Genomic DNA, 24468 nt, shown 5'->3' with positions numbered 1-24468 from the left:
TAAACGGGAAATATTTGAAGAGATATAAACCAAGTATGCACGAAGTAAGGATTGCAAAGACGTAGATACCCAGGGTACTACGAAAAGCCAAAATGGTCAGGCACCAAAATGGCTTCACAATCAGGAAGAATTATGGAAAGAAAAATCAAAGAAGACACCAAAATATTCTTTTTCATTTCAAGCATGGGAATACATTCATTACAAAAAGATCCAAAGAATAGGATCTGAAGTTACAAAAGAAGGAAGGCATAAATATATATAAAAAGATTAAACCTAAGGTAAAAACTTGCTAGTCAATCCTTTGGTTTAAATTGTCCAAAGACAACACGGGAGAAGGTTCAGCCTCGAACATATCCATGGCTCCAGAAGTACGCATCCTTCTCACTACGCCTTTCTTAAGAAAAATATAGCTAAGGAGTCTCCCGTACGGAAGACAAGTCACAACCCCTCGACGGTCAACACCGGCAGAGACAGCTTTAACAAGTCCCTTGAAGATCATCAAAGGGATGTTAATTTTCTTCCCTCGAAGACCACAGAGGATAAACTCCAAGTCTTCAACCATGATGTTGTTTTCGTCAATCCGCCGAGGTTGGAAGTTCCCCACGAGCATCTGGTGCCAGATCCTGATGACTTTGGCACTAAAGCGGTCATTGTCCATAAGAGTTCTCAGCATGAGATGAGTAGTCATGCTGAAACTGTTGTCATCAAAAGTTTCACCAGAGTTATTGCATTTTATCAGATTGGCAATAGTGGTGGGAGTAATGCTGAGACGAGCGTGTCGAATAGCAGAATCAATGGTGGTCCTACCTTCAGGATCTATGCGTAAAGACGCATTCATCCAGAATTCTGCCACCATGTTGGGGTAAATAGCACCCTCCAGGACTTCCTCAAAGTAGAAGTCTAGTTCCTGGTTAACAAACAGGGTTTCGATGGTGATGAAATGGCGAACAAGTTCATCCTCAGAGAGTCTGAACTCGCCTCTAATGAGGGCTTTGATGTCGTTAAAGAAGAGAGGTTCAGCCATTGTAAGGTAAGAAAGTTGTTCTGAAAGAGAAGTTGTGTGTTTTCTTTTTTCTGTGTTTAGTTTGGAGAGAAAACGCATGAATGAGAAATAAAGGTGATATTGGACCCTTTATATAGAAGGGGAATACTGAAGGGTGGGTTTTAATTGCCAATGAGTGATTGGACTGCGGTTGGTTTTCCAAAGAAAGAAGTTATGGCTTCCGCCGTTTCCCGCCCTTGGAAGTTGAGAAGTAATCATTAAACTGATGCACGCACGTCTGAAAACCGACGTTTTGGAGAAAGTGACGTCACTTTTAATAATGATTATGGCTAGAAGAAGTGGAAACGTCAAGTCTAGAGGCAAGAGTGCTGCGAAGGATGTTCAGGTTCTACATGTTGCATTTAATAAAAGCACTGTAGGAAATCTAAAGATATATCTTGACAAGAAATTGAAAGATTTGCTAAATCAACAATGGCAAATATGATAGAGATAAAAGGGAGTCAAGCGTACAAATATTATATGTCTACAGTGGCCTCGATTACAAAATAAAGGTGCAATAAGTAACAAGATCGAAAACATTTAGTTGAAATCCTCAGGGAGATCCTTTTTGATCTTCAAATATTGAGTCTCCCATGAAGACATGCGAAGTTCAATTAGTGCCCGGTGTTTCTTCAACCTTTCGATTTCTGGCACTAACTTTTGTGCAGTCTCGAAATGTTTCATTCCTGACTGCACCACTTCGAGCAAGTCTTGTTGATTAGACTTTTGTAGGACTGCTTGACAACTTTCAGCCTCCTTTATCTTGCCCTCGAGTACTTTGATTTCTTGTTTCCAAGAGCCGATTTTCTTCTCATAATCATCAATGGCCTTCTGATTTTCTGAATGTTTGAGCCTGAGGGCCTCACCTTGTTTCGTTGCGTCCATAGCAAAATTCCATGAAGAGTCATGAGAGGCCTTTGTCTCAGATAACTCTTTTTCGACATTTTGCCTTCGAAGGATGTTAGCTTGGAGTTGCTCGAGTAGAGAGCCCAGCAGAACAATTACCTCTGAAACTTCTGTGGAAACTTGAAGCAAATCTACTTTCTTTAGAAGTTGATTTAAGTTGTGGCTCTTAATAGGGTCCCGGTTGAGAACATCTACAAGATTGACCCCAAAGAATCTTTCTTTTATTTGTCGAAGAAGACTGGGAATATCTTCCTTGTCACTAGAGTCTGCAGTAACAGCTGTTGAGACATTAAGCTCCGGAGGCGAAGGAGTATTCACATTCATAATGGCCTTTAAGAAACTGAGAGGATCAGTTTGCTTAAGTTGTTCAAGCTCTGAAGGAGTAAGCTTTGCAGGGGCAGGCGTCGAAGTTGTCTCAGGAATGGTTTTTGCGTCAAGAGTTGAAGTTCCATGAGAAACTGGTTTTTCAGGCTGAGAAATCTCTTCCATAGCATCTTTCTCCGACGCGGAATCTTCGTTGTCATGTGATTGCTGGTTCACATTATCGCTGCCTGAGAATGGATGATCCTCTTCCAAATTTTTGCCTTGATGGGTAGGTGGGGATTCGTCAGTAGAGTGGCTTTCTTCGACTGGTTCATTAGGCAATATGGTAGCAATTGGCCTAACGTCTTCAAAGACTGGTGAAAGAACACGAGTTTGATTTTGAGAGGTACCTATGTTAAACAGAGCAAAGTTATTCAAAAAAAAAAAATAAATAAATAAACTTTTGAGGAGTTTAGTTAACGAAAGTTAAAGTTTGACAACTACCATAAAGTTTGTCAACATCAATGGTGAGGCCAGGGTCTTTAAAACCGGAAGTAGCAGTGCCAGCATCATCCTGCAATAACAAGGTAAAGTGTCAGTACAATTATTTAGTTAAAATCACAAGATAATATGTGGGACAAACCCAAAGTACCTTGGGTGGAATATTGTCTGGACTTGAATTATGGCTTTCCACAACGAAAGCATTACTAGCAGCTTTCAAAGGAGACTCTTCAGAGGACGCTTTATCACCAGGAGAAACAGCTTTGGAAGGACTTGCCTTTCTCCCTTTTCTCGAAGGGGTAACAGCTTTGTATTTTTTCTTCTGTCCTTGTCTAGTTTGAGGAGGGGATTTATCTTCGCCATCCGAACCAGTGGTCGAAGAAGCTTTACGCTTCGAACCCGTTGGGGGTTTCGAACTCTGGCAAGTGGAAAATGAGAAAGATGAGTACTAATCACATATTGTACAAGATTGAGAGTATGAGATAAGTATGTACCGTGGGCTTCTTATCAGTGACGAGGGAGTCACTCCCACTTGGTTTATTGCTTTTAGATGTCCCAGAGTCTTTTGGGGCAGAAGCTTCCTTAATCTTCCTCCTTCGTGCAACAGCTGTAGTTGAGACTGAAATCAGTATATCAATAAAGAAAAGATAAGTCAGTCGAAAAGATTGCCTTAATCCAGACCTTCAGGTATTGGAGTCAGGACACGAACATGTTTAAGATCTATATGAAGATGTCCTTTGAAAGTATCCAAGGTATGCTTAGTCGGAACCACTCGTTCAGCGCGTTTTTTGGTACTCTCTTGAAGAATTTTGAGAGCATTCCCACACACGAACCAGTCTGGGAAAGGAGGACTTAGAGCCACACCAAAATCAGCACTTGGTAGTGGGGGGAATTTTGGAGGATTGAGTTTGAAAGCCACTTCATAACGTAGTTCTGGTCGAACATACGAGGGCAATTTCAACTTATTTAGTTTGGCGGAAAACTTTTCGCGCAAAGTAACTGCAGCCTCACGAACAGTCCGACTAAGATCATCAGGCCTATAGATAGTTTCAAAGAATTTTTGAAAAGCTTGGATTTCTTTAATATGAGTGGAAGTACCTTTTTGGAAGTTCTCCTGCACATCATTGAAAGCTGCAGTTAGTTCCTGAGCAAGGCTATCAGCATCAAAAATTTGAGAGCTATAATACTCTGTCCACCATTGATGAAAATCTGGTGTAGAGTAAAAAGAAGGTTCAAAAGGAATAGGAGAAAGATTGGTGACGTCAACGTATTTGTCGATTTTTTGTTCACATTCCTCTTCAGTCAAATACAAAGTGTGGAAACACATATGGTTCCTTTTCTCATATAAGCACTTGGGTGTTATTTGAGTTAGCCCAAATTGTCTTGAGACCAAATTCGGTTGATAGCACATGAGGATACATTGACCCTTTGATGGTCGAAGACGGTGGGAAAACAATCTTGGAGTCAGAAAGGCTTCCCAAATTTCCATAGATTCAGTTTGTTGATCCTGAGATGTTGGTGGAAATTTTCGAGTAAACCATTCAGGACCTATTGTTCTGTGTACAAATGGGGCCATAGAAGGATCGAACTGGTCACGCCGAGCAAACATCATCGAATACGCCAGGAAATGTTCATGAAGCTTTCCCATTTCCTCTTTTGGAGTTAGGTAAGCTAACCTGGTCCCCTCTATAGTTCGATTTTTGATTGTGCTATCCTCCTCATTGACATCTCCTCGAAAGGGAAGATGAGTTTCGAATGTAGCATTAAGCCACAATTGCAATAGCCAGAAAGGACCAGCGTAAAGTAAACTACCAGATTTGAAATTCTTGGTAAGGTTTGCAGCTTCACTAAGGTTTTCATAAAGAGACCCTAGAAGTAGTTGGCTGAGGTTGAGCTTTTTCCCAGCATGCAATTGATTAGCCATGCAAAGGTACCTTTTCGCAACTTGAATAGACCTTGAACAGAAGGCACATCGTGAAAGCCATAATGCTAGAAAAGCAATATGCTCTTCATCAGATACTGTCGCTTCAGTGGTAATATGATGCTTCTGGATGAATGCCGTATAAGTGACTTGCGAATCGTTAAAACCAATAGTGTCATTATCCATTTCATTGGGATCGAAGGTTTCACCAGTTGGTCGAAGTCCTGTAATAGCGGCCACGTCGAAAAGCGTGGGGGTAACCATTCCACATGGGAGATGGAAGGTGTTGTGAGAAGCATCCCAAAAATGAACCGCTGCTACTAGCATGGGTTGGTTGTATTCTAAACCCGTTCTTGACAGTTGAATCAAATCGTATATTCCTAATGTTTTCCAGAAGGATCCTTTTTGTTTCTCTACCTTTTCTAGCCAGGCATAGTACAAGTCAGGATCTTTGGCTAAAGGGATTGACCTAAACACTTTTACAGAATTGGTCATATAGTTTAACCTAATTTTGTTTAAAGCTAAAGGGATTGCGGTTGAAGTTTCCTCAATATTAGCAGATTTGCCTAAAGGAGAGCGACCATCTTCATCTATGTTAACTTTGCTAACTAATGGTCTAGTCTTGTAGTAAGCAGGAAAAAACTTATTCATAGATTGGATATTTTCACTCGGTAACGGACCCATAAAGGCAAGAGTTTTTCCAGAGAGTTCAAAGGGAATGATTACCTGGGAAGCGTAAATAGCGCGTATTTCTTCAGTGTTAGGGTTTGGAACGAACTCTCGTTCCCCAGAACGTGTCGTTGATTGGAGCTTCAAAGCGGGTTGAAGAACATTTGAAGAAGAAGCCATGAAGAAATTTTTTGATTAAAAGAACAAGATTCTGAAAAGAGTGAAGATGTTTAAATTTTTTAGTGAAGAAGATGAATGAAAGGCGGTATAGAGACACAAGATCAAGTATTTAAAGGTTTAACGGAAACTTTTTAAATCTTTTGGGTAAAGCCCGAGAAACACGTGGCGGCTGGTGATTTAATCCAACGGCGGTCGAATGAGTTAGCTTCACTCCTAGTATGTAGGAGTAATGATTAGGAAGTAAGGTTAAAACGTGGGAATGTAAGTTATGAGAAGACATCTTTGAAAATGACAAGACGTTTCGGAAACAGTGTTATTAGTGATTATGACGCTAGTCAGCAGTCTTGGGACTTTCAAGGATCATAAAAACGAAATCTTATAATGACAAGAAACGCCTATTTCTGTTGATTCTCGAAACAAGCATTTATTGGGGGCAAATTGTTAGCTGAAGATTTCGTTTTATGTTGTTCATCCTTCGAAGGAGTTGAGAATCGAAGGAAAGATGGTTACTGATGGCCATCCCTTAAAAAGTAAAAAAATGGCTACTGATGGTCATGCTTCGAAAAATAAAGACTTCTAAGTTCGATGAAGATAAGTGAACACTGAAAGATTAATGAAAGCATATGTCTTCGGGACTTAGACAAAATTCATAGAATATGTATTCAAGTATTACTACTTAGCGTGTTTTTTAGTAGTGTTTGTTTAATACACTGCCACGCGTCGAAGATGGACTCAGGCGGGAAGATTTGAAATTCGAAGACGGTTTCATAACCGTTCAACAACAGATGGCTTCGCTGAAAGTTCTGATGAGAAACGTGGCAGCAGATTAGTATAGGACCGTTAAGGTCGAAACTAGTATAAATAGGAGTCTTAGTGTTAGGATTCTGGGTGTTCATTTTGTACAAATCACTCACATATTTACTCAAGTATCAAGCGTTAAGAGAAAGAGTTCGCTGAGAAAATGTACGTATGACACCACCATTTTAATACATGTGTATTATCTTTTTGTTTTATCTTTCAGAATTACTGCATTTCGTTTACTTCTTGCCATTTATGTTTCTGCATCTTTACTTTAACGTCATTTACTTTCGAATTACTTTCATGCTATTTACTTTCAAAGTCTTTTATATTTCTGCAATTTAAGATTCTTTACGTTTCAATTGTCCTTTTAATTTTTATGTCATGTCACTTCGATGAAGTCACATTTATATGTAACAAAGTGATTGTCAAGACTATTTGTTCTGTTAATCGAACAACGCTTATTGAAGAAGACAAATAATGAATATGGCTCGAACAAACATTGATAACAATCTTCTTGACTATGTGTCCTAGGATCAATCTAGTCGATCCTGCAAGTAACCAAATCATATTTATTATAGTTTGGAAGACTAGCGGTTGTTTACAGGAAATCACCGTAAACAAATTGGCACGCCCAGTGGGTTATGGCCAACAATGGCCTTAGTACTGGGCTTAGACGTCCAAACTATACATCCCCTATATCAGATTATATCATGCAAACAGAATTGCCTAGGGGCACCAAGGTACCCAAATTTACAAAATTTTCTGGCGAAACGAACGAGTCAACGGTGGAACATATTGCTAGATATTTGACGGAAGCAGGAGACTTAGCGGGAAACGAGGATTTAAGGATCAAATATTTCCCTAGTTCACTGACAAAAAATGCCTTCATTTGGTTTACTACTTTGCCACCAAATTCGATAGATGCATGGGCATACTTGGAAAGACTTTTCCATGAGCAATTCTACATGGGCCAAACTAAGATAAGTTTGAAAGAATTGGCCAGTGTTAAAAGAAAATTCACAGAAACAATTGATGATTATTTAAATAGGTTCCGTCTGTTGAAATCAAGGTGTTTTACAACAGTCCCAGAGCATGAACTTGTTGAAATGGCTGCAGGTGGTCTAGATTATTCAATCAGAAAGAAACTAGATACCCAATACCTTAGGGACATGGCCCAATTAGCAGATAGGGTTCGACAAGTCGAACGCCTGAAGGCAGAAAAAGCTAGGGCAAATAAAAGTTATAAGAAAGAAAGAGTGGCATACGTCGAAGCCAAGGATGCTGAGAGTGAGTCTTTCGATGACTCATATAGCCCTGAAGAAGTCGAAATAGACTTGGCTGAATTGAAAGAAGCGCCACCTTATGCTTGCAAACTGCTAAATCCTGCCAATGGAAAAAATCCAGTAGAAAACGATAAGAATGATAGGTTCCCTAAGAAAACTTATACATTCGACATTACCAAGTGTGATGAAATATTTGATTTATTGGTAAAAGATGGCCAAATGATACTACCTCCAAATTCAAAAATTCCTTCGTTGGAACAACGGAAGAAAAGAGGTTTTTGTAAATATCATGGGTTTTTAGGCCATAAAACTTCTCAATGTTTTCTTTTCAGGGATCTAATTCAAAATGCTCTCAATGATGGAAGGTTGAAGTTTGCTGACAAGACCAAGAGTCATATGAGGGTCGATACCAATCCCCTAAACATCGCTGACGCTAGCCTCTGCGAGGTAGAAGATATCAACATGGTGGAGGTTTCTGAAATCGAGGTTGTGGAGACTAAAGCAATGTTCAATGGAAAGCAGGCTACTGAAAGCCTAAATAGTGACATAATCTTCAATACTGATGTTGAAGAATCTTCCAAGGCAGAAATAACTGAAGCCTCGAAGGAAGAAAACAGCGAGGCCACTGAAGACCTCAGGATGAAACTCCAGAAAATCCAGATCTCTGAAGTTCCTCCAGCAGCGGTTAACATGGTTAGCGCCAGACGACCAGCGTCTGAATTTGGCGAACTAGAGACATGGCTGACGAGGAAAAATGGGGGCATCGAAGTTCCTCCAAGAACTGAAAGCCTCAAAGAATATCTCTGGAATTGCCATGAGAGAAATGGTGGTAAGCAATGGATGTGTCCAAGGTGTTCGATCATGCTGAATCGAAGGGTCGAAGCCAACTTCGAAAGGGTTCGACGCGAAAGGTGGGAACACCCAGGAAGAGAGCCAAATCCCCTACTACAACTGTACCCAAAGATGGAGGAAAGCTTGGTAGGATTTTTGGTCAGATGCCACAAAGAAAACACTGAAGTTGCTCTCTGCCCAAGATGTGGGGCAGTCTATGACGAAATGCTAGCACGATCATTCGAACGTGTGTACTGCTACATGAGTCAAGAAACTCAGGGGTTGCGTCCCAACCTGTACGGTTTCGACATTTGGACTCCAACAAAGAGGCCTGATAGCCCACATCCTAGGACTCGAAGGGTGACGTTTAAAAACCCTGCAAATGCACCCAGGGATAGGTGGGTACAAGCTGATGCAAGAACCAATAAATGGCGAAGTTGGGACCAAGGTGGTAGAACTGCAATGGCATATAGGAAACAATTTCAAAGGTCAAATCGAGAGGCGTATCGGTTGGAGAATTATAAAGGAAAAAATCCTATGTCTCGGTCCCAGTGGAGAAGGCATCAGAGAATAAAAAAGGCTCAGAAGGAATACAGGCCAAGAGAAGCTGGAGACTCTAGTAGCAACCAAGTCCCATACCAGGGGGCAAAGTCGAACAAACCTCCGGTGGAACGCAGACTATTCGAAGCTCAAAAACTCTTGGATGAAGAAGACAAGATGCGTTCAAATTCTTGGAAAGAAGAGGATAGAATGACAAATGATTTTGACTCTGATGGAGTGTCATCTATAAACTTGAATTGCAATGTTGTCTCGGTACTCCCTCACGAGTTTAATCAGGAAACTGAAGTAGAAGACTGTGAAGAGGCTGATATCGAAGAAATGGCAAAACACAGACCCGTGTGTTACTATGTGCTGAATAACGGTGCAGTAGAAGAACAGAATGCTTTCTTCGAAAGGCCTGATGAGGGTATGCGAAATCATTTGAAGCCACTTTATATCAGGGCTAAGATTGAGAACGTGGGCATAAATAAAGTCCTAGTTGATGGGGGAGCAGCAGTAAACCTAATGCCTCAATACATGCTAAAAAGAATTGGTATGTTCGATACGGATATAAGGCCACATAACATGGTTTTATCTAACTACGAAGGCAAAATAGGACAAACTCTGGGAGTTGTTCAAGTCAATTTGACAGTAGGCTCAGTTACCAGGCCAACCATGTTCATGGTTATACCAGCAAAGGCAAACTACAACCTTTTGCTTGGTAGGGAATGGATTCATGGAGTAGCGACTGTACCCTCAACCATGCATCAGAGGGTGACAATTTGGAGAGAAGATGGTATAGTGGAGAATATCGAAGGTGATCAGAGTTATTACATGGCTGAAGTCAACCAGGTGAACAAAAACAACTTCGACAGGAACTTGGCAAACATAGGCCCTTGTCATGCTGCTGAAGAAATGTATACCCCAAACAAAAATGCAATGTACTATTTGACTTTACACCCAAATGGATTCCAATGGGATAGGGAGATCATGGATGGTCCACCAGATCCAGCACCATCGGAGAATTATCCAGCAGTACGGCCAACGGGCTGGGACGATGACATTAATCATGTCTGAGTCTGCGTTCTTCGAAAAGATTTCGGCCTATGTGGCCGAGAACAAAAGAAAAACGGCTCTCGAAGCCGAACTATCAAATACAAAGATAGATACAGTCCTAACCAAAGAAGGAATATCAGAATTGGAAATACGTACGAGTTTCGAACTCCTTGAAGATATGAGTCCAGTTGAAGAGATCATAGGAGAAGAACCAAGTCAAAGGTTAGATGCAATATACGACGAAGAACCGTTGGGATTTGAAAAAGACCCGATGGCGTCGAACATAAAGATGTTGGCCCAAGATCCACTTGAAGAAGTCAATCTTGGAGACAATGATCAAAAGAGAATAACATATATCAGCGCAAAACTAGAACCAGAATTGAAAGCAACGGTCATCAAAATGTTGAAAGACAATAGAGATTGTTTTGCTTGGGATTATGATGAGATGCCTGGTCTCGAAAGAGACTTAGTCGAATTGAAATTACCAACAAAAGAAGGGAAGAAGCCAATAAAACAAACTCCCAGAAGATTCGCGCCAGAAATTCACTCGAAGATTAAAGCAGAGGTCGAAAGTCTCTTGCGGTGCAAATTTATCCGAACTACAAGGTATGTTGAGTGGATTGCTAATATAGTACCTGTAATTAAAAAGAATGGCTCATTAAGAGTATGCATAGACTTTCGCGACCTTAATGCAGCTACTCCGAAAGACGAGTATCCCATGCCTATAGCAGAAATGCTAGTAGACTCGGCCGCAGGTTTCGAGTATTTGAGCATGTTGGATGGATATTCGGGATACAATCAAATTTTTATAGCAGAAGATGATGTATCCAAGACAACATTTCGTTGCCCAGGAGCAATAGGCACTTACGAATGGGTTGTGATGCCTTTTGGTTTAAAAAACGCAGGGTCAACTTATCAAAGAGCAATGAATTCTATATTTCACGACTTCATAGAAACATTCATGCAAGTGTATATAGATGACATTGTGGTAAAATCTACCTCGGGTATGAGTCATCTCGATCATCTGAGCCAATCATTCGAAAGAATGAGGAATTATGGCCTGAAGATGAACCCCCTTAAATGTGCTTTCTTTGTGCAGGCAGGCGATTTCTTGGGTTTCGTAGTCCACAAAAAAGGGATAGAAATCAACCAAAACAAGACAAAAGCCATTATGGAGACCAAGTCTCCCTCCACAAAGAAAGAATTACAATCATTATTGGGTAAGATAAATTTCTTAAGAAGATTTATCTCTAACTTAAGTGGACGCACGCAAGCTTTCTCACCTCTACTTCGGCTTAAGCAAGGAAAATTCGAATGGCGTGCTGAACATCAAGAAGCTTTCGATCAGATAAAGCAATACTTGACTTGTCCACCAATTCTATCTCCCCCAAATGGGAAGAAGCACATGCGCCTATATATTTCAGCATCAGATAAAACAATAGGCAGCATGCTTGCCCAGGAGGATGAGAATGGCATCAAAAGAGCCATTTATTATTTAAGTAGAGTACTCAATGATGCAGAGACTAGATATACTGATATAGAAAAACTCTGCCTTTGTTTGTATTTCTCCTGTATCAAACTCAAGTATTATATAAAGCCAGTTGATGTTTACGTTTCATCTCATTATGATGTTATTAAACATATGTTATCTAAGCCAATACTACATAGTCGAATTGGCAAATGGGCTTTAGCCCTTACTGAATATTCATTAATATTTCAGCCTCTCAAGGCAATGAAAGGTCAGATTGTGTCAGACTTCATTGTCGACCATGCGGTGGTTGAGAATCATCAGCATTGTGTAGATTTGAAACCTTGGAAGTTATATTTCGATGGTTCAACGCATAGAGAGGGAACTGGTATTGGAATGTTGATAATTTCTCCTGATGGAATTCCAACAAAGCTCAAGTATAAAATCGAAGGTCCATCATGCTCCAATAATGAAGCTGAATACGAGGCTTTAATTGCTGGACTTGAGGCTTTGTTAGAATTGGGGGCAACCAGAGTCGAAATTAAAGGAGACTCCGAATTGGTCATCAAACAATTGACAAAGGAGTACAAGTGCATCAAAGAGAATCTGATCATGTATTTTATCATCGCAAATAGGTTACTCAAGAAATTCGAATACGTGGAATTAAAACATGTACCAAGGGTGAATAACCAGGAAGCAAACGACTTGGCTCAATTAGCTTCGGGATATAAAGTATCAAAAGAAAAGTTGGAAGAGTTGATTGAAGTAAGAGGAAGAGCAATGTTTACTAAACTTTCGCCAAGTGATCTGGAAAATTCACAATTGGGTTATGCCAATAAAGAACAATTCGAGGTACTAAATATAGATTCATTGGCTGACACAGATTGGAGGAATCCAATTATTAACTATCTGAAAAATCCTTCGACGGATACAGACAGAAAAATCAAGTATAGAGCCCTGTCATATTTTCTGATGGGAAATGAATTGTTCAAGAAAACTCCTGAAGGGGTATTGTTGAAATGCTTGGGAGAAGCAGAAGCATACTTGGCTCTGTCGAACGTACATAGTGGAGCATGTGGTGCACATCAAGCAGGGCACAAAATGAAATGGCTCTTGTTTCGTTATGGGATGTATTGGCCTTCGATGCTAAAGGATTGCATAGAGTTCGCGAAAGGGTGCCAAGAGTGCCAAGAACATGCAGGTATCCAACACGCTCCAGCAAACGAACTAAGTACAATAGTAAAACCATGGCCTTTCAGGGGATGGGCACTAGATTTGATTGGAGAGATTCACCCCAAGTCATCCAAAGGGCAAAGATACATTTTGGTAGGAATAGACTATTTCACAAAATGGGTTGAAGCAATACCACTGGCAAATGTGGATCAAGAGGCGGTGATCAAGTTTATTCAGAAACACATTATATATAGATTTGGAATCCCAGAAAGTATAACAACTGATCAGGGATCAGTCTTTACTGGACGAAAAATGCAAGATTTTGCCAGAGAAATAGGTTTCAAGTTATTTACTTCTACACCTTATTATGCCCAAGCAAATGGACAGGTTGAAGCAGCAAACAAAATAATAATTGGCCTTATCAAGAAGCATGTAGGAAAGAGACCCAAGAATTGGCATAAGACTTTAGATCAAGCACTTTGGGCTTGTCGAACATCTCCAAAAGAAGCTACGAATACAACTCCTTTCCAGTTGACGTTTGGACATGACGCAGTACTTCCAATTGAGATATGTTTGCAATCAGTAAGGATACAAAGACAAGCAGACATTCCTCCCAACGTATACTGGGAGTTAATGATGAATGAGTTAGTAGATTTGGACGAAGACAGACTTCGAGCACTGGAAATGATAAAAAGGCAAAAGGAAAGAGTGTCCAGAGCTTATAATAAAAAGGTGAAAGGTAAAACTTTTGTTAATAATGACTTAGTCTGGAAAGTTATTTTACCTATAGATCGAAAGAATCAGGCACTTGGTAAATGGTCCCCACATTGGGAAGGACCCTTTCGAATCTTAAAAGTATTCTCGAACAATGCTTATGAAATTGAAGAATTAGCAGAAGATCATAGGATCTTGAGAGTAAACGGGAAATATTTGAAGAGATATAAACCAAGTATGCACGAAGTAAGGATTGCAAAGACGTAGATACCCAGGGTACTACGAAAAGCCAAAATGGTCAGGCACCAAAATGGCTTCACAATCAGGAAGAATTATGGAAAGAAAAATCAAAGAAGACACCAAAATATTCTTTTTCATTTCAAGCATGGGAATACATTCATTACAAAAAGATCCAAAGAATAGGATCTGAAGTTACAAAAAGAAGGAAGGCATAAATATATATAAAAAGATTAAACCTAAGGTAAAAACTTGCTAGTCAATCCTTTGGTTTAAATTGTCCAAAGACAACACGGGAGAAGGTTCAGCCTCGAACATATCCATGGCTCCAGAAGTACGCATCCTTCTCACTACGCCTTTCTTAAGAAAAATATAGCTAAGGAGTCTCCCGTACGGAAGACAAGTCACAACCCCTCGACGGTCAACACCGGCAGAGACAGCTTTAACAAGTCCCTTGAAGATCATCAAAGGGATGTTAATTTTCTTCCCTCGAAGACCACAGAGGATAAACTCCAAGTCTTCAACCATGATGTTGTTTTCGTCAATCCGCCGAGGTTGGAAGTTCCCCACGAGCATCTGGTGCCAGATCCTGATGACTTTGGCACTAAAGCGGTCATTGTCCATAAGAGTTCTCAGCATGAGATGAGTAGTCATGCTGAAACTGTTGTCATCAAAAGTTTCACCAGAGTTATTGCATTTTATCAGATTGGCAATAGTGGTGGGAGTAATGCTGAGACGAGCGTGTCGAATAGCAGAATCAATGGTGGTCCTACCTTCAGGATCTATGCGTAAAGACGCATTCATCCAGAATTCTGCCACCATGTTGGGGTAAATAGCACCCTCCAGGACTTCCTCAAAGTAGAAGTCTAGTTCCTGGTTAACAAACAGGGTTTCGATGGTGATGAAATGGCGAACAAGTTCATCCTCAGAGAGTCTGAACTCGCCTCTAATGAGGGCTTTGATGTCGTTAAAGAAGAGAGGTTCAGCCATTGTAAGGTAAGAAAGTTGTTCTGAAAGAGAAGTTGTGTGTTTTCTTTTTTCTGTGTTTAGTTTGGAGAGAAAACGCATGAATGAGAAATAAAGGTGATATTGGACCCTTTATATAGAAGGGGAATACTGAAGGGTGGGTTTTAATTGCCAATGAGTGATTGGACTGCGGTTGGTTTTCCAAAGAAAGAAGTTATGGCTTCCGCCGTTTCCCGCCCTTGGAAGTTGAGAAGTAATCATTAAACTGATGCACGCACGTCTGAAAACCGACGTTTTGGAGAAAGTGACGTCACTTTTAATAATGATTATGGCTAGAAGAAGTGGAAACGTCAAGTCTAGAGGCAAGAGTGCTGCGAAGGATGTTCAGGTTCTACATGTTGCATTTAATAAAAGCACTGTAGGAAATCTAAAGATATATCTTGACAAGAAATTGAAAGATTTGCTAAATCAACAATGGCAAATATGATAGAGATAAAAGGGAGTCAAGCGTACAAATATTATATGTCTACAGTGGCCTCGATTACAAAATAAAGGTGCAATAAGTAACAAGATCGAAAACATTTAGTTGAAATCCTCAGGGAGATCCTTTTTGATCTTCAAATATTGAGTCTCCCATGAAGACATGCGAAGTTCAATTAGTGCCCGGTGTTTCTTCAACCTTTCGATTTCTGGCACTAACTTTTGTGCAGTCTCGAAATGTTTCATTCCTGACTGCACCACTTCGAGCAAGTCTTGTTGATTAGACTTTTGTAGGACTGCTTGACAACTTTCAGCCTCCTTTATCTTGCCCTCGAGTACTTTGATTTCTTGTTTCCAAGAGCCGATTTTCTTCTCATAATCATCAATGGCCTTCTGATTTTCTGAATGTTTGAGCCTGAGGGCCTCACCTTGTTTCGTTGCGTCCATAGCAAAATTCCATGAAGAGTCATGAGAGGCCTTTGTCTCAGATAACTCTTTTTCGACATTTTGCCTTCGAAGGATGTTAGCTTGGAGTTGCTCGAGTAGAGAGCCCAGCAGAACAATTACCTCTGAAACTTCTGTGGAAACTTGAAGCAAATCTACTTTCTTTAGAAGTTGATTTAAGTTGTGGCTCTTAATAGGGTCCCGGTTGAGAACATCTACAAGATTGACCCCAAAGAATCTTTCTTTTATTTGTCGAAGAAGACTGGGAATATCTTCCTTGTCACTAGAGTCTGCAGTAACAGCTGTTGAGACATTAAGCTCCGGAGGCGAAGGAGTATTCACATTCATAATGGCCTTTAAGAAACTGAGAGGATCAGTTTGCTTAAGTTGTTCAAGCTCTGAAGGAGTAAGCTTTGCAGGGGCAGGCGTCGAAGTTGTCTCAGGAATGGTTTTTGCGTCAAGAGTTGAAGTTCCATGAGAAACTGGTTTTTCAGGCTGAGAAATCTCTTCCATAGCATCTTTCTCCGACGCGGAATCTTCGTTGTCATGTGATTGCTGGTTCACATTATCGCTGCCTGAGAATGGATGATCCTCTTCCAAATTTTTGCCTTGATGGGTAGGTGGGGATTCGTCAGTAGAGTGGCTTTCTTCGACTGGTTCATTAGGCAATATGGTAGCAATTGGCCTAACGTCTTCAAAGACTGGTGAAAGAACACGAGTTTGATTTTGAGAGGTACCTATGTTAAACAGAGCAAAGTTATTCAAAAAAAAAAATAAATAAACTTTTGAGGAGTTTAGTTAACGAAAGTTAAAGTTTGACAACTACCATAAAGTTTGTCAACATCAATGGTGAGGCCAGGGTCTTTAAAACCGGAAGTAGCAGTGCCAGCATCATCCTGCAATAACAAGGTAAAGTGTCAGTACAATTATTTAGTTAAAATCACAAGATAATATGTGGGACAAACCCAAAGTACCTTGGGTGGAATATTGTCTGGACTTGAATTATGGCTTTCCACAACGAAAGCATTACTAGCAGCTTTCAAAGGAGACTCTTCAGAGGACGCTTTATCACCAGGAGAAACAGCTTTGGAAGGACTTGCCTTTCTCCCTTTTCTCGAAGGGGTAACAGCTTTGTATTTTTTCTTCTGTCCTTGTCTAGTTTGAGGAGGGGATTTATCTTCGCCATCCGAACCAGTGGTCGAAGAAGCTTTACGCTTCGAACCCGTTGGGGGTTTCGAACTCTGGCAAGTGGAAAATGAGAAAGATGAGTACTAATCACATATTGTACAAGATTGAGAGTATGAGATAAGTATGTACCGTGGGCTTCTTATCAGTGACGAGGGAGTCACTCCCACTTGGTTTATTGCTTTTAGATGTCCCAGAGTCTTTTGGGGCAGAAGCTTCCTTAATCTTCCTCCTTCGTGCAACAGCTGTAGTTGAGACTGAAATCAGTATATCAATAAAGAAAAGATAAGTCAGTCGAAAAGATTGCCTTAATCCAGACCTTCAGGTATTGGAGTCAGGACACGAACATGTTTAAGATCTATATGAAGATGTCCTTTGAAAGTATCCAAGGTATGCTTAGTCGGAACCACTCGTTCAGCGCGTTTTTTGGTACTCTCTTGAAGAATTTTGAGAGCATTCCCACACACGAACCAGTCTGGGAAAGGAGGACTTAGAGCCACACCAAAATCAGCACTTGGTAGTGGGGGGAATTTTGGAGGATTGAGTTTGAAAGCCACTTCATAACGTAGTTCTGGTCGAACATACGAGGGCAATTTCAACTTATTTAGTTTGGCGGAAAACTTTTCGCGCAAAGTAACTGCAGCCTCACGAACAGTCCGACTAAGATCATCAGGCCTATAGATAGTTTCAAAGAATTTTTGAAAAGCTTGGATTTCTTTAATATGAGTGGAAGTACCTTTTTGGAAGTTCTCCTGCACATCATTGAAAGCTGCAGTTAGTTCCTGAGCAAGGCTATCAGCATCAAAAATTTGAGAGCTATAATACTCTGTCCACCATTGATGAAAATCTGGTGTAGAGTAAAAAGAAGGTTCAAAAGGAATAGGAGAAAGATTGGTGACGTCAACGTATTTGTCGATTTTTTGTTCACATTCCTCTTCAGTCAAATACAAAGTGTGGAAACACATATGGTTCCTTTTCTCATATAAGCACTTGGGTGTTATTTGAGTTAGCCCAAATTGTCTTGAGACCAAATTCGGTTGATAGCACATGAGGATACATTGACCCTTTGATGGTCGAAGACGGTGGGAAAACAATCTTGGAGTCAGAAAGGCTTCCCAAATTTCCATAGATTCAGTTTGTTGATCCTGAGATGTTGGTGGAAATTTTCGAGTAAACCATTCAGGACCTATTGTTCTGTGTACAAATGGGGCCATAGAAGGATCGAACTGGTCACGCCGAGCAAACATCATCGAATACGCCAGGAAATGTTCATGAAGCTTTCCCATTTCCTCTTTTGGAGTTAGGTAAGCTAACCTGGTCCCCTCTATAGTTCGATTTTTGATTGTGCTATCCTCCTCATTGACATCTCCTCGAAAGGGAAGATGAGTTTCGAATGTAGCATTAAGCCACAGTTGCAATAGCCAGAAAGGACCAGCGTAAAGTAAACTACCAGATTTGAAATTCTTGGTAAGGTTTGCAGCTTCACTAAGGTTTTCATAAAGAGACCCTAGAAGTAGTTGGCTGAGGTTGAGCTTTTTCCCAGCATGCAATTGATTAGCCATGCAAAGGTACCTTTTCGCAACTTGAATAGACCTTGAACAGAAGGCACATCGTGAAAGCCATAATGCTAGAAAAGCAATATGCTCTTCATCAGATACTGTCGCTTCAGTGGTAATATGATGCTTCTGGATGAATGCCGTATAAGTGACTTGCGAATCGTTAAAACCAATAGTGTCATTATCCATTTCATTGGGATCGAAGGTTTCACCAGTTGGTCGAAGTCCTGTAATAGCGGCCACGTCGAAAAGCGTGGGGGTAACCATTCCACATGGGAGATGGAAGGTGTTGTGAGAAGCATCCCAAAAATGAACCGCTGCTACTAACATGGGTTGGTTGTATTCTAAACCCGTTCTTGACAGTTGAATCAAATCGTATATTCCTAATGTTTTCCAGAAGGATCCTTTTTGTTTCTCTACCTTTTCTAGCCAGGCATAGTACAAGTCAGGATCTTTGGCTAAAGGGATTGACCTAAACACTTTTACAGAATTGGTCATATAGTTTAACCTAATTTTGTTTAAAGCTAAAGGGATTGCGGTTGAAGTTTCCTCAATATTAGCAGATTTGCCTAAAGGAGAGCGACCATCTTCATCTATCTTAACTTTGCTAACTAATGGTCTAGTCTTGTAGTAAGCAGGAAAAAACTTATTCATAGATTGGATATTTTCACTCGGTAACGGACCCATAAAGGCAAGAGTTTTTCCAGAGAGTTCAAAGGGAATGATTACCTGGGAAGCGTAAATAGCGCGTATTTCTTCAGTGTTAGGGTTTGGAACGAACTCTCGTTCCCCAGAACGTGTCGTTGATTGGAGCTTCAAAGCGGGTTGAAGAACATTTGAAGAAGAAGCCATGAAGAAATTTTTTGATTAAAAGAACAAGATTCTGAAAAGAGTGAAGATGTTTAAATTTTTTGGTGAAGAAGATGAATGAAAGGCGGTATAGAGACACAAGATCAAGTATTTAAAGGTTTAACGGAAACTTTTTAAATCTTTTGGGTAAAGCCCGAGAAACACGTGGCGGCTGGTGATTTAATCCAACGGCGGTCGAATGAGTTAGCTTCACTCCTAGTATGTAGGAGTAATGATCAGGAAGTAAGGTTAAAACGTGGGAATGTAAGTTATGAGAAGACATCTTTGAAAATGACAAGACGTTTCGGAAACATTGTTATCAGTGATTATGACGCTAGTCAGCAGTCTTGGGACTTTCAAGGATCATAAAAACGAAATCTTATAATGACAAGAAACGCCTATTTCTGTTGATTCTCGAAACAGGCATTTATTGGGGGCAATTTGTTAGCTGAAGATTTCGTTTTATGTTGTTCATCCTTCGAAGGAGTTGAGAATCGAAGGAAAGATGGTTACTGATGGCCATCCCTTAAAAAGTAAAAAAATGGCTACTGATGGTCATGCTTCGAAAAATAAAGACTTCTAAGTTCGATGAAGATAAGTGAACACTGAAAGATTAATGAAAGCATATGTCTTCGGGACTTAGACAAAATTCATAGAATATGTATTCAAGTATTACTACTTAGCGTGTTTTTTAGTAGTGTTTGTTTAATACACTGCCACGCGTCGAAGATGGACTCAGGCGGGAAGATTTGAAATTCGAAGACGGTTTCATAACCGTTCAACAACAGATGGCTTCGCTGAAAGTTCTGATGAGAAACGTGGCAGCAGATTAGTATAGGACCGTTAAGGTCGAAACTAGTATAAATAGGAGTCTTAGTGTTAGGATTCTGTGTGTTCATTTTGTACAAATCACTCACATATTTACTCAAGTATCAAGCGTTAAGAGAAAGAGTTCGCTGAGAAAATGTACGTATGACACCACCATTTTAATACATGTGTATTATCTTTTTGTTTTATCTTTCAGAATTACTGCATTTCGTTTACTTCTTGCCATTTACGTTTCTGCATCTTTACTTTAACGTCATTTACTTTCGAATTACTTTCATGCTATTTACTTTCAAAGTCTTTTATATTTATGCAGTTTAAGATTCTTTACGTTTCAATTGTCCTTTTAATTTTTATGTCATGTCACTTCGATGAAGTCACATTTATATGTAACAAAGTGATTGTCAAGACTATTTGTTCTGTTAATCGAACAACGCTTATTGAAGAAGACAAATAATGAATATGGCTCGAACAAACATTGATAACAATCTTCTTGACTATGTGTCCTAGGATCAATCTAGTCGATCCTGCAAGTAACCAAATCATATTTATTATAGTTTGGAAGACTAGCGGTTGTTTACCGGAAATCACCGTAAACAGGGGGGGGGGGCTACTCTTGACAAATGTTGAGGGCATAGTCTCTATCCGATACTACAACTCAGATAGGTTCTTTCTTAAAGTATCATTGCATGATGCGAATGCATCATGTCCGAGGGTGCTTTAGAAGGACTGACAATTCTGGGTAACTTTGTAGAACCTGTTGCTGATTTCATCCTTATCCTTAGAAGTACCTTGTGGGAAGGGTAGTTACCTAGTCAAACTCCATGCAAGTCTTAAACCTAAGGACATTTGTGTGACTTGCTTGTGTGTGCTACTAACCTTTCTATTTCCTTGCAGGATCTGCTTGTGGGACATTTCGTCCTTATTACCTTATGCTTTACCTATTCTATTATATTCGCATGACATCATGACATCATGGCATCATAACATATCATATTAACTAACCCTCTCAAGGATCTTAGGGATTTAGGGCGCATAATTTCAGGTGCTCTTATCAATGACAGAATTCCAATCTAGGGGCAAGAGGATTTACTTTCCTCTGGCAATTTGTCTTCCAAATCAAAGACATCGTACCTATCAAGGGGCAAGAGGATTTATTTTCCTCTAGCCATATACCTTCCGATTCAAAGGCTTAGCACCTATCAAGGGGCAAGAGGATTTATTTTCCTCTAGCCATGTACCTTCAAATTCATAGGTATCCCGAATCAGAGGCGATGACCCACTCGATATGGTGAGCTTGATTCCCATAGAAGAACGTCCAAGAATCAGAGTTCTTCGAACAAAGAGGCGACCAAGTCATTGTCTAATGTTGCTAACTAAATTCCTAAAGATCCTTGAAAACATTGCATCTGCATTCATAACATCGCATAACAGGTTTCCTATGATGGGTTTCTCATCCCTCCTCGCTGTAATTTATTTCAGCATCATGGATTTCGAGCAATCAGTCAAACACCTTTAGGCTCAGAACATCTGATCCCAAACTTTGATTCTGAACTCAGCCAAGGGGCAAGAAGAATTGAAGGCACTCCTATTCCTGGGTACAATAACAATACGAAATGAGCTTATTATTCAAACAATCCTGATCATGATGTAAAGGATTGTTGACCGTTGAAGCATGTGATTCAAAACTTAATTTATGACAAGATCATTGATTTCAACTCATCTGAGGAGCCTCATATGGCTGATACCGCAAAGGCCGTAATGAACGTAACCAATCTGAGGGGGAATTTTTGATCTCTACACTGGCACCACAACAACAACGTAAGCCAGATGTACCTAAGAGTCAATTCACCAAGATTAATATGTCGTCGGCTCAAGCGTTACAACATCTGTTGAAGATCAGATTGATTACTCTGAGGGATGCTCCTAAGAAATCTAACACCTCCACTTGGGGCTATAAACTCAATGCGAGGTGCGCGTACCATTCCAACAGTCCTGGACATTACACAAATAACTGCTGGACATTGAAGAATAAGATTCAGGATCTGATGAATGACAGAGAAATCAAATTCAACCCTCCTGAAAACTTCTGCGGTGATCACCGCTCCTATGCCTAGTCATGACAAGACTGATTGACATCTAGACGGACGAACTTTTGGATCATTAAATCTGATTTCATTTGCAAGTTTCTTTTCTGTTTGTTTAAACATTTGACTCATGATAGACATTATCTGTTTTAATAATCATCGTCAGTGCATTGCATATGTTTGTCTTGAATAAATTATTTCACTATCACTCATTTTTAATTATGTCTTTAATTTGCATATGTTTTGTGATATTCAACTCTTGCTAAGCTGTAAGCCTTTCGAGGGAGAATGACGAAAACGATACCGCAACTTCATACAGTGTGCTTTTGAACAGACTATGCTGACGATGTACAGGCATTGTTTCAATTCCTAAACAGTGGAGATATAAGGATGATAATCCCTCGTCAACCCCTTTTGAGCCTAAGGAGTAGAAGTTTTTTTTTTCATATGCAAATTAAACCCTTAATCATAACCCGGGGCAGGGTAGTTACTCAGTTAACTCAGTTATGCCAATATGCCTTTTGTACAAGTAAAGATGGGTACCCGTAACCATTAAGTCAGGCAGTCAATATCTATCAAAAAGAAAAATAAAAATTAAGTCAAAACCTATGAAGGAAACTTATCGAAAATCAAACATCCCGCTGACTGTAATCTCAAAATAAACAGTTCAGGCAAAAGTTAGGGATAACAAAGTCAAAAAGAGGTTGCTAAAAATCCTCGACAAAAGAAGATATTACAAAAAGAAAGTATTACAAAAAAAAGGAGGACTGCCTGTCCAAATAAACCTTTGGTACTTTAACCATCACCAAAAATCAATGTTACAACTTCAAGCTTTGCTAAGGCCTAAACACAGAGTTAACTGAACATAGGATCGAAGAACATCACGAAGATTGGAATGGGTATAAATAAATTTTTGAGCCATTATCTTTTGTTTCTTAAACCGTGAACCAAGCCACGTTACAACCCTTGAAATTCCTAACTGAAGCATGGTTAGTTCGAAAAGCATATTGTCACCAAAAAGGTATCCTGACTCCTTAAGGTTTACCACAAATGCTGAGTTGATATTTCGTTTTTACAAACATCACGCTTTTCTAAACATCACGCTTTTACATCTCATGTTTTAATGTTTTTAAAAAAAAAACAAGACAGACATATGCATTGCATCTCATGAATTCATTATTAAACATATTCTGCTACATAATTTCAAGTGTTAGCATCAGGATGAATCTGCACAGGGTACGACTAATGACTAAAAGTCATCCCGACAGACGAAATCATTTCAGCAACATCTCTTACGCCTGACTCAATTAGAAGTCAATGAATACAAGGGGCATGACATGCTTTGTCCAATCAACCTGGGGCAATCAAGTCATGATTCTAAAAATCTCTCAAAGAACGCCAAACAATCAGGGACATACACCCAAGTGGGTCTGAAGCTACTTCCCGATCAGTCACATGCATCATACTGCGTTTATAAGTACTAGGGGCATGTCACCCACAGTACACATCTCATAAGGTCCTCGCAAGGCGAATCTCTTCAAATTCCCTAAATAGCTGGGGCAAAGCTATGCAAGGCATGTTCAACACTTCGATCCATACTCATTGGTGTTTTCTAATCAATACAAATCCAGGAATGGTAGTTACTATAATACTGGGAGCATGTTCCAGACATCCATGCCTTCCCACAAAGTCGGTTTCACAGGATCATATCCCCACAGAGTAATCATTAAGAAGATACCTTCAAATGTTCTCGTCCCACAAAGACTTAGTTCCTCAACGGAGTTTTACATCTTCAACACTGCCGATTCCCCGACTCTTTTCTCTTCTCCAAACAAAGTTATTTATCTCTCTTATCCCCAGTCAGGGCACATCAAGATCAATCATTCGAACGACTCTCATCCCCAAGCAGAAATCATAAATCCCCAGTTGAGCATCTTCAAGACAAGATCAGACATCAAAATCACAATGATATATAGATTTATTTTCTCAGTCAATAAAATCACTCCAGATAGCATAAATCATATTCATGCACCATATATCATATACATATCCATACATTGCATATAGCGTCTCACACAAGTCTCTCATTCATTTTGAGAGACTCATCACATAATACATGCATCATGACATTGCATAGAGACTAACGCTACCTTTTTCAGGATACTAAACAATATCTCCAAAAATTCAATTCGGTCACCACGAACGGTGCTGACACGATCAACATTCAAAGATTTAATCATGACACTCAATTCAGAAAAGACCACGACAATGGAGTCACGACAACTAAGTCACGATAATGGAATCACGACAATTGAGTCACGATAATGGAATCACGACAACTGAGTCACGATAATGGAATCACGACAACTGAGTCACGATAATGGAATCACGACAACGGAGTCACGACAACTGAGTCACGACAACGAAGTCACGACAACTGAGTCACGATAA

General features: G+C 39.9%; 2 protein-coding genes across 2 annotated transcripts; both read right to left on the bottom strand.

Moving 5' to 3' along the window:
* Positions 1-1531: 1531 nt before the first annotated feature.
* LOC131625895 (uncharacterized) lies at positions 1532-3192 on the bottom strand. Its single transcript, XM_058896729.1, has 3 exons — positions 2904-3192; positions 2756-2825; positions 1532-2661 (listed from the first exon to the last, which is right to left on the bottom strand). Exon 3 carries the CDS (start codon positions 2435-2437, stop codon positions 1583-1585), a length of 855 nt encoding a protein of 284 aa, XP_058752712.1. The 5' UTR covers positions 2438-2661; positions 2756-2825; positions 2904-3192; the 3' UTR covers positions 1532-1582.
* Positions 3193-14925: 11733 nt separating this feature from the next.
* LOC131625905 (uncharacterized) lies at positions 14926-16778 on the bottom strand. Its single transcript, XM_058896737.1, has 3 exons — positions 16490-16778; positions 16342-16411; positions 14926-16252 (listed from the first exon to the last, which is right to left on the bottom strand). Exon 3 carries the CDS (start codon positions 16026-16028, stop codon positions 15174-15176), a length of 855 nt encoding a protein of 284 aa, XP_058752720.1. The 5' UTR covers positions 16029-16252; positions 16342-16411; positions 16490-16778; the 3' UTR covers positions 14926-15173.
* Positions 16779-24468: the final 7690 nt, after the last annotated feature.

This window comes from Vicia villosa, unplaced genomic scaffold (genome assembly GCF_029867415.1).
Source record: "Vicia villosa cultivar HV-30 ecotype Madison, WI unplaced genomic scaffold, Vvil1.0 ctg.000250F_1_1, whole genome shotgun sequence".
NCBI classification, from domain to species: domain Eukaryota; kingdom Viridiplantae; phylum Streptophyta; class Magnoliopsida; order Fabales; family Fabaceae; genus Vicia; species Vicia villosa.
The sequence above is the reverse complement of the archived record's forward strand: the minus strand, read 5'-3'. Positions and strand labels throughout refer to the sequence as shown.